Source organism: Melanerpes formicivorus, unplaced genomic scaffold, assembly GCF_026170545.1.
Source record: "Melanerpes formicivorus ecotype bairdi unplaced genomic scaffold, bMelFor1.0.p_v2 SCAF_6, whole genome shotgun sequence".
NCBI classification, from domain to species: domain Eukaryota; kingdom Metazoa; phylum Chordata; class Aves; order Piciformes; family Picidae; genus Melanerpes; species Melanerpes formicivorus.
In genome coordinates, this window is record NW_027142358.1 from 15,446,083 (window position 1) to 15,456,943 (window position 10,861).

The 10,861-nt window shown below is 36.3% G+C and overlaps 1 protein-coding gene across 4 annotated transcripts in view; it reads left to right on the plus strand.

The window, feature by feature from the left end:
• The window catches only part of LRMDA (leucine rich melanocyte differentiation associated), a 661,266-nt gene extending 657,709 nt beyond the window's left edge, over window positions 1–3,557 (plus strand). For all 4 annotated transcript variants that reach the window (XM_068139879.1, XM_068139880.1, XM_068139881.1 and 1 more), the window contains one exon: window positions 1,393–3,557. In XM_068139879.1, the coding sequence (XP_067995980.1) occupies window positions 1,393–1,472 (80 nt within the window). In that variant the 3' untranslated portion in view covers window positions 1,473–3,557. The remainder of the gene's footprint in view (window positions 1–1,392) is intronic.
• Window positions 3,558–10,861: the final 7,304 nt, after the last annotated feature.

The following is a 10,861-nucleotide window of genomic DNA, read 5'->3' on the forward strand; positions in this document are numbered from 1 at the left end:
CAGGCCTATCAATTTACTTATTTTTCCCCATAGAAATGTTTAACTATGTTGATGTCTTAGAAGAAAAGAGCAGCATGGGTTAACAGTAATCTTGCATAGACAATCCCTTATATGGCTTTATTGATTATCTATCTGGTTTATGTTATACTACAAAAATAGGTACAGAATATAAAAGCTTGCATACTTAATTCATATGGCAGGTGGGCATAGTGTTTGCTCTGTGAGTCCTGGAAAGCTAAAATGGCAGTGAATTGAGGTACCTACTTCTCCCCCCCTCTTTGCCCTTTATGTGAAGACAGTGTTTGTCTCCTTTGGGCTGGGTTATGTTTGCCCATGTAGAAGTGAGTTAGGTACTTCAGTGACTGCTTTGTTAAGACACTCCCAAGGTAGAGGAGACCCTTTCACCTTCCTTCTGTGCATGGGAGGTGACTTTTATTTGACTACACATGCCTGAGGGAACAAAGAACAACTCTGCTAGTAAAATTTAGCATCTCTGAAGATGTTCACAGGTGGGATATGACTGTGAACTTACGCTTTCACATACCACTTAGTACCACCAGAGGGGATGCTTTTGAATAAGCTTGTGAGATCTGCGGATATGTGTCTCACCCACAGCAGTTAGGACTTCCTCAGGCATCTTGCTGCCTGTACCCACTGAGAATAATGTGCTTTATTCTCCAGAAGCAGTGTTCTGGCTAATTTTTTAAAGCATCCTCTATGTATCAATATTTAACATAATTTATAATTGCGTCTTGCTCATGGAGAGCTACCCTGGAAACATTTTTACTAAATGTTTATTTATATGTCTGGGAAATATACTGAAGTCTGGAGGGCTAATCATTAGAAAGTCCCAAGTTCTAGCCCATGTCTGTTGATGACTTTCTGTGTGGGTTTCAGCTGGTCACTTCAGTTCTCTGCCACTACAAAGCTTTGATGCTTGTAGAGTGATTTTGTGAAGGTTTGAAAAGTTTTTACCCACTGTAACTATTTTTTGCTTCTTACTATGTGGTTTTAGTCATCAGGAAAATCCTGTATACATGTATCAGGGAGATTACAGAGAGTACAAAATGTAACTTCAATCCAGACTTTCTAATTTTTAAAAGCAAGAGAGAAGTACTGTGATTTAAAATGTGTATGATGTGTCAGTGTGTTGTCATTCAATTTTTGAAGGTACTTGTGGGTGTATGTTTAACAGGATAGGTCATGCAAGTATTTGAAGATGTTTTCTCGGCGGATTCAAAACTGACAATTGAAATGGTAATAGTGAATATTTCTTTTGCAGGACAAGAGAAAACTATTCCCTTTCCTCCTTTTAACTTCTCTGGTTATGTGCTTTATTTGTGTATTATGCCACTGCTGACCTAATTATCATTAATTTCCTTTTTCTTGTAGGCATCTTGGGGAAATGCCGCTACATTTACTATGGAAAACATTCTGAGGGCAACAGATTCATCCGAGATGACCAGCTATAAAATGCAGTGTTGTTTTGTATCTCTTCAATCCCTCCACATAAGAAGCACAAATTGCATCTAAATTTTAAGCACGTAACTAAAGTCCTCTAGTGCCTTCTGCTGACTTTGCCAAGCCTGTCAAGATCATCCTTCTATCTTAGTCTGAATAGTCACATAGAGATTGACATGATTGCCTTTAAGCAGGTCCCATCCACCAGTGTGACAGACAGCTGCAGCCGAGCACCCAGCCTGACAGGAGGAGCACCGTGATGGATTGCCTGGTCCAATTGCTACTCGCAGAAGAGCAGGGGTCACACCTGGGGCTTCAGTGAGCATGCTCCATCGGTCGGCGCCTTAGCAAAAGCAGCGCGTTTATCTCCAGCTTGCCTGTTGAGTGAAAGTGGCTGGTGATATCAAAGTGTTTATCAAAGAGATGAAAAGCCCTTATTTTTTGCCCTGTGAATTAAGCGCTTGTGTTTCTATCATCTCATATATGCTTACACAAATCCTTTAACAGTGCAGGGTTCTTTTTGGTTTTGTTTGGTGGAACTCCCTTACACCCCCACCCCCCGACGAGCCTAGCTGTGTTACTCTTTCAACAAGGGTAAAAATGATATCCTACAAATATTTCACCCACGCAAAGTACTATCAATTTGTATAGTTGATTAGATGCAAAGAATTTAAGCAATTTTGGAGACAAACAAAATTTGCTAATTCTTACGTTACATCTCATAATTTACTAACTCTGACCTTCAGAAAAATGATTCATTTTTAGTAGTGATGCAACTTAACCGTATATACTTGGAAGAAGCTCTCAGCTGTGATATTGACAGTGTGTATTTTTCCTGCTTTATTGCACAAGATACTTTTTTAATTGTACAGAGGTTAAATATAAAATTAAAAGCTTGAATTTAGGAAAAAAAACCAAAACCCTATTTAAAAGGAATGGTGCAAAAGAAAATTGCTACCAGATGGCTATGATTAGTCAAAGGGGGGAAATAGTCAATAAAATTAACTAGGAGAATTAACATCTTTACTAATATGGAGATGAGTTCTAATTAATCCTGTTTGATGTCTATGTAAGAAAAGGCAATTGTCAAATTTTCAGTGGAAAAAAATTAAACTGCCTGCCTATTTCTTCCTTTTCTGATGAACCAATTGGACATATTTAGAATCAGGAACTCGTTACTGGAAAAAAAACATCTTAGTAATTCATGCATGTATTGTGTTAAGTACTACTGGATACAGTGAGATTGGCCAAGAAATACACAAAAATTCTGACCTCTGATCTATTCCAAACCTGTCCCAGTTGAGAGCCATCACTGTCTGGCTGTTCTTGAATTGTTTGAACTTAGTTTGTGGTCTTTAGTCACTTTCCTACTTTCCTTGTTGGGGGGGAAAAAAAAAAAAAATACAGTTTTTAGAGGTTGCCTACTTTGGGGAGCTATTAGCAGCTAGTGGTGCAGGTGGAAGTGAATGTCGAAGTCAATCATGAAATCAGGCTTGACCGATGAAAAAGAGTGAGACACTGACAGGGTGACAAAGGAAAGCTTACTGCTGGTGAATCATTAAGGCCTTAGTAAATGGAAGCCTTCACTCACTCTGAAAGTCTGTAATAAATCTTTAACAGATACTCAAAATCTGTGATGAACATAAAACTATCCAGTTTTGACTACCTGCGGTTCAAATTGAGCACTGAACTATTTGCCATACCAGCTGGCATCTAGAAAGGATATTTGGCCACTTGCCTCTGCTAATGTCATACATGGCTACAAATGAAACGTCAATTCACATTAGAAGTTCTAGGAGATACAAGATAAAGCAAAACTTCATGCCTTTTTTCTAAATTAAAACTATCGTTAGATATATTAAAGGCACATGCCTTCTCTACTGGTTCCCAAAATAACAGCAGTCCTTGTTTGTTCCTATCATGTCTGGTTTGAAACCTCCACACATTTTGGCCATGGCATATTATAGGCAGAAGGGTTCTGAACAGAGGTGTTTAGAATAACCTAATGTCACTTTCAGTCTTGTTGCATATATGTTCTTGTCTTTATAAAAGGCTTTAACCCTGCCTCAAACAATAAACAGCACTTGCAAACTGACCGCACGATGCTTCCTTCTTTATTTTGCTTGTTTACTTTTCCTATTGTCAAAACCATTTGTATCATTTTCAGGAGTGTTTTCTTCTCAGCAAAGCTTTGGAGGCAAAAATATTTTTGGAATGAGATGTAATCAAAGTCTTTTCCATTTTGGTTTTTGTTTTTATTTGGGGGATTATATACCTATAGCTAAATATGATACATTCTTAATTGAAATTTGCAGCTAAATATGATACATTCTTAATTGAAATTTGCTCAAAGGAAATTTATACTAAATGTCACTGATTCTGGAAAAAACAGAGGATAATATATGAAAAATTATTTTATATTCCTAACAAATATTAGAATATTATTTCAAAGCAAGCATCAATATTTATTATTGTTTAATTAACATCACTCTTTTTTATATGCAAAGCATTTTGTTTTCAGATGTCTTCTGCTGAAGTTCTTTTTAAAGACATGGAAAACTTTTCAAACCTGGGGCTGCTATCTATACCTGTTTCTTTTCTCACTGGGAACTGTACCTTAATTTCTTAACTGAAACAAGTATCATTTAGAATGAAAGTTGGTGTCAAGTAATCTGAGAGTTCACTCTCTCTTGCTTTACTCCCCTTTCTCTATATATGGCACATCTTTCCCTTTCAAGATTAACTAGGCTATTTAAAATAAAACATGTGCCTATCAAACTATAAGGATTTGAAAATATATATCTTCCCAAGATTCTTAGTTCTTTGTGTTATTACAAGAATTTTTGACAGGTATATTTCTTGATGGTTAACAAGATTTGGGATCCAAAGTATGTTTCAATAATTAATCTCCAAATACTACAAATGTTTTGGAAACATCTAAACTTCAGTGCTGTGTTCAGCCTTGTGATGACCAGTAGTTTGGCTTTTGGCAGACATCACAAGTCTTCACAAACGAAGACTAGGTGAATGGTTTTACTAGGAGCTGCCTGTAGTAGCTATGCTTAAGGTATTCCTAACTTTATGTAGTGAAAATGTCAATTCCTAACCTTGTAATTAAAAGGTTAGATAAATGACTTTCAGTGAAAATCCTGCCGTTATGGATACACAGACCAAACTTTAGAGCAGACTGACTCTAATTGCATGTGTAACACGCGTAAATGATTTATGGTATCGCTGAAAGTATGTTACCACTGAAACTGCTTCTTTTCTCCTTTGTTAAGGCTGAGTTTCAGGATACTTATTCTGGTATTCCTTTACTCAAACTGTGAGTCCCTTTGGAAGGCTGTTATGCAGCTCCCTATTTAATATTTGTTTTTTTTTGGGCAGAATGTTACTTGATTGCTGAATGTTCAGTTCGTGTGTCTTCACTGCAGATGAAAAATCACTGTATGTTGCTCCCATTTAAGTCAGAACAAAAAAGAAACAAACTTGTCTGTGCTTTTGAAAATTCTCTCTGTAATTACAGGGTTCACTTGCTGCCAGTGGATGTATTAATATTTTTTTATTCCTACCAGCAATATGAGTATGTTGGGAAACATTTACCCCCAGTAGAACTTCGCTAGACGCAGCTTTTGTGGTGAGGTTCTGAATCAGTCCATTTTATACTGACTCACACTGAGTCTTACCACATATTTCTTCTTTATGTGGTGTGATAGTTGGCATGTGTCTTTGCTTGCTCAGTTTGTGAAAGTTTATTCCTTTTATTCTTTGTACAACTGTCTGTCTTTCCACTTTGTTAAATGGTTGGCATATGTGAAAGAAAGAGATGAAGTTCAGCTTTACGGAGGTGTAAGCTTATAGCCAAGACTGAGACTCAATGTTTGACACTTAGATTTCTAAGTATCCATTTGCAGGCTCAGCCTGGGGAGTATGACAGTGAATCAGGTGATATGAAGTCAGGAGTCTTGCATGGCTTGCTAGCTGTTGTCCTCTGTTCCAAAAGATCTCTAGCTGCATCCTTGTCTGCCTCAATTGCCATGTCATTGCTCTGCAAGCAAGTGATGGCATGAAATAGGTAAGTGCTCCCCTTTTGTTTTTAAAGTGATATTTCTGCTTCACTCCCTGTAGTGAAACAATTGCAATACATAGTTTTCTTTTTCAGTGGTTTTATATGTATACCTGCTAACCATTACATCCCACTGTCTAGTCTTTTTCTGCTGTTTAGTTAAAAATTGTTTTCTGCATTCCTTTCTACTTGTAGTAGCAAGAATAAAACAAAGCACACAAGATATGATTCTGAGAAAACAAGTCTAAATGAGTTACTGCTGGACCATGCCTATGCTATCAACTCTGTCACAATTGAGTGTAGTTATGAACAAACACATCTAAATGGTTTGAAAGACCAAGATGCCTTCTGCTTTGGAGCCTTCTTTAGAACTGGTCTTTGACTGTGAACAACTGATAAAGCCTTTGATTTCCTGATGCCACCCTTGTCTTACCTAAAATGAGTTAATGCTTATTTTATTTCTAATATCCAAATAACCTACCAAGATCTTTGATTAAATGAGATATAGGCCCACAAAAATGGCTTCTTCCAATAATTTACAACCTGTTCTTGCAAAGTCTTAAGAGCATTTTCTTTGATGTTTGTCATCTGAGAATACTCAGGATATAGTTAGGACACCTACTTCATGGAAGATGGCTGAATTAATGTTTTCCATATATAGTACTAAAGCAGCTGAATCTTTCTAAAAGTTACCTTTTAGGTTAGGTGACTCGGATGGACTTGCCTCTGGTAGTGTTGTCAACCTGAAGCTGACCCTTTCTTAGAGTTGCTGACAATTAGATTAAGTTTTCAGATCAGGATTTTCACAAGCCTTCAAGGAGCAGATATTTTTAAGGACAAACTAAGTTGTGGTCTTGGCACATTCACAAAATATCATCATCATTTCAGCATCCTTAGCATTTTAAGGGAACAGCATCTTGGAAAATATGTTTATTTCTAGCTTAGTTGTGTTCATAGGTTTTAATGTAAAATAGATTTCACATTATCACATTCCATGCAATGTTTGGGCTGTGAGAGCAAGTTCTGAAATATGTTCAAAACATCTCGCACAAGTTTAAAATTTCTTGCAAATATTTTACATCCTGTTTGAAAGTTTTGCTGCCAATTCAAAAATGAAAGTGTAAGCTCAAGGGGGTCTTTAAATCTAGTTTTATCTTATTTTAGAAGATATATAGCAAATCGTCTCACCTCTCATCAACAATTCCATGGATTCGCTTAGAACAGAAATGCATCCTTCTGGTATTTTAGTTTTATAGTAAAACAAATAGAATTCTATTTGAAAATGTGAATACTAAGTTTTAATCCAGTGTTGTATTTGGAAACAAAGAGGATCTTCACAGATTTCTTCAAATCATACTCTGGAGAAAATCAGAGGCAGAATAGTACAGCTTCAGAAATTCTACATTTCTTGTACATTTAACAGAGAAAATAAAATAAAGAATACCAAGGTAACCGAAGTGGTTATCACCTGCATAATTTCTATCTGTAATTGCCCTTCTACTTTCAAACTGACACTATTTTTGCAATTGAGTGTTTAAGAGTCAATACAGGGAAAACAAAAATTGGAGATTTTGGAAGACAATCTGCTTATTCATTTTATAGGCTTCTCTGGTTTTATAAGACCTTTGGAACAATGTGTGCACTCAATTATCTAGCATTCGGTATATCTACCAAGTAAGCAGACAGTTGTGGACTTCAGGGAATTTTGAAACACGCTTGCTGTTCAACCTTAACAATTTTCTTTTACCTAGGAATTGTTTTCAGAAAATCCTATATAATGAAATTTCTGTTTAAGTTGATAGCTGTAAATGAGGGCACAGTTGCTTCATTTCCTTTTGACAATAAGCCAAATTCATCCCTAGTGGAACTCCATTGATTTAACTCTACTTGAGCTAAGCTACACTGGGGATGAATTTGGCCCAGCTTGAGGGTTTTTTTTTTTATTCATATTTTCTTTAATTTCCTTTAGCTTACTAGTCAATTTAGGACTGGTCAGAGGATTACAATGCAAGAGAGGGGAAAAGCAAAACTACTCCACTCAAGAGTCATTTCCTTTTTAATACCCTACTGATTTAACCATGAGTTGTAATGTGTTTCAAGTAGCCAAATTTCAACATCAATTTTGGAAGAGAGTTCACTGTACTTTGAGTCTCCTTCCTTGGCTACTTCCCAAACCACCAAATCACCGCCTAGTATACAATGCACATATTATGTAAGGCAGTGGAAATGTCAGTGCACTGGGAAATTATTTGGGTAAACTACAGTTATCTACTGGTGCCTGATATGGTTAGCTTGAACTTCACTGATTACTCACCTCCTTGGCCATTACTTCAGAGAAAGGTGGAGCTGCAAGATCTCAACATCTGTTATGCCTATCTTTCCCCCAGCTACTGCTTGCTGTACTTAGGGTTTCTAAGAGTCTTAGGTGATTTTCCTCCATGCAGTGTTCGTGCTGGTCTTTTATTTATCTGTTTGTTTGTTTATTTATTTTTCAGTTTTGGTTCCTGTGGGTTCATACTCAGTAAGTTTCAAGTCTGAGCGAAAGCTGAAAGCATCATTCAGCCAAAACCATTACTGAGCTCTATGGGGTTTTCATCTGAAACTGCAAATCCACTATGTTCAGTAAGGGGATAGCAAACCTGGCCTCAGTGTCAGGCCTCCAGCAATTCTCTCAAACCAGGGTAGTTCTGGGTTTCATTATGAAAGGTTTGCACAGCTCTAGCTAAGCCCGCATTTTACACTTTCAGATAAATGCTCTTTCAGCTCTATTTATGAGGCTTAAGAGTGAAAAAAACCTACTGGCTGTTAATGATGATCACAAGTTTGTATCATAAGCACATTCTGAGTCTTATCCTCTTTCCATTCATGTCAGTGGTAAAACTTTCAACATCAGTGGCAGTATGAGCAAATATCACAAAATGCAGGAATGCACACCTGTTTAAAAGCAATAAAAGTAAAGGTCTGTCTTGAACTAACAAAGCCAGAAATAGGATACTATATGTTATGTTTTGCTTCACTTGAACCTTCATTTCTGCACCAAGAGGTATTTAGTGGCTATATAGAATCTGTCATGTTTCAGCTTCATGCTGAAATGGTTTGCATTTTCTTGTAGGGCATCAAAATACAAATTAAAAAAAAAAAAAAAAAAGAAAGAAAAAAGACTGTGATATGAAGAATGAGTGTCTATCACCCATGATAAGAAAGAAGCCCAGATTCATTAGCTTTGAAGCAGCTACTAGCTGATAAGTTTCTGGAGCTTTGTTGTATACCTAAGTGGAAATTAATATTATCTTACAGAATTTCACTCTATTCCAAAAGTAATTATATTTAAACATTTTTTGGGGTCTGATGAGTGTGATTTATGTTTTTTCTCAGATCAAAACACAAAGGATTTAGTCAATAAAGCATTCTGCCACATTCACCATTTGGGTTTCAGTACTTGGTCAGTTCACATTTTACCTAACTGGAACACCAGCTTGGAAATCTGGACAAATGCTCTAGACCTGAAGACTTGGCTAACAAATGTTTTAGAGGAAGGTAAGAAAAGTATGCTTCAGGTCTATGAGACAGGATAAGTGATTTCAATTTGTGCCTTTTTCAGTGGTTTACTTTAAAAAGATACGTTATGTTAAGATATAAGATATGTTAAAAAACATATGTCCTAGTTTCTCTATTGGAATAATACAGCTAATGTAAATTTACCTGAAAGGATACTGAGACTTAATTACCTGAAATATTCCCAGCTCTTTTGCAGTAACATACACAAAGAATTTTGATCTTATATTGTTTTGCTTTTGTACAAAATGCTGTATTAAAATTTAAGCTAGAATTCTACTTTTAATGAGAAATTTCATCTCTTGCTGGTTGGCTACCTCTTCTCATTTTCACATGGATGAAAGGTAGCATCATGAAAGGTTTGGGTATCTTGTTGATTCTTAACTAACCAGAGCTGGCCCTTCCCACTTTTCTATCTGCTGCTCGCTGATTACCTAATTATATGAAATGCTAAAGTAAACTTTTGTCTGTGTGCACTGATAGTTCTGGTTATATGATTTTATGATTTGTTTAGTATTTTTTCATTCAGTTTTCAGTGCAGCAAATAAAAAGGTGACTGAGGAAGCATTTGCTTTTAAGCTCACTTACTTGGAGTTTAGTAAAGTTAATTAATTTTTAAGTTTGGAGTTGTAGTCTTTCATCTAGCACTGAAATAAATGGTGAAGCAGTGCCTCAGGAAAACCAAAACAAAAATGCATGATGTGTTGGATACCCAGAAAATGCTGGGCACAACGCTGAGGACTGGAATGCTCATCCATCCAAACGGTTGCTGCATTTTACTTGAATTTTTGGCCCCTTACAATGTCTCAGGTTACCTTCTGCTAAACAAGCATCTTTCATCTGAGCCCAATTTTCTCTACAGTCAGATGTGAATAAGCAGAATGCTTCCCTTAAAAGGCCATCAATCTCTCTATAACCCCTAGGACTAGCAGGCAAATGGACCTATATGCTATATTTTCTAAAACCAAGATTTAGCTACCTGTCTGTACATGCATGCAAGCTCACGTGCTATCGTTGCATTTATCTTCTTATGTTTTAAAAAATAGGTTTAGCCAGGAGCCCAAATAATTATTTTAAGAACACTTTTTAAGTCCAACTGTTAGTCAAATGCAGCTGAGGCATGGCCAGTTGAAGTGGGCAAAGAGAGCCCCAGAGTAAAATTACACAGTGTTTAACTGTGTGAAACATATCTGGCTGCCCATACACAGTCACAAATAACTCTAGGAGAATTTGAAGAAGTCAGACTGCCCAGGGTAAAGGAAGAAAAATGTCTATTTATTATATCAATTAAACCCTAAGGGAAAATGTTATAATCAAGGAGTCTAGAGTTGCAGGCTTTTTTTATACATTTATTTATATATTTATTTTCTTTTGAAAGACAAAGAATCCCAATTTGATCTTAAAAATGACATGTATTTATTTTAAATGAATGATAATGATACAAGACTGCTCTTTTCTTCTTCTGAATTGTATTTCCAACTCCTGGAGTCTTGCCCTGAGACCCCTTAGTGTCCATTAGCAGATCCATTTTCTACCCTTAAACTATGTGTTCTTATCAAAATGTTAATTCTTCCAAGCCTTGAAAAAAAAATCACTCTGATATGCTGTGTATTTTATATGCCAAATTATTCCACTTTAATGGAAAAACAACAGAAATGTTAAGGAATTCATGTGTATCTGAGTTGTGCACATCAATCTTCTAAGGCAGCACATAACAAAGGTCAGAAATAGCCTAGTGCTGTGTTTTGTGTAGCTCATCATTCTATGAGAAAATGTGCC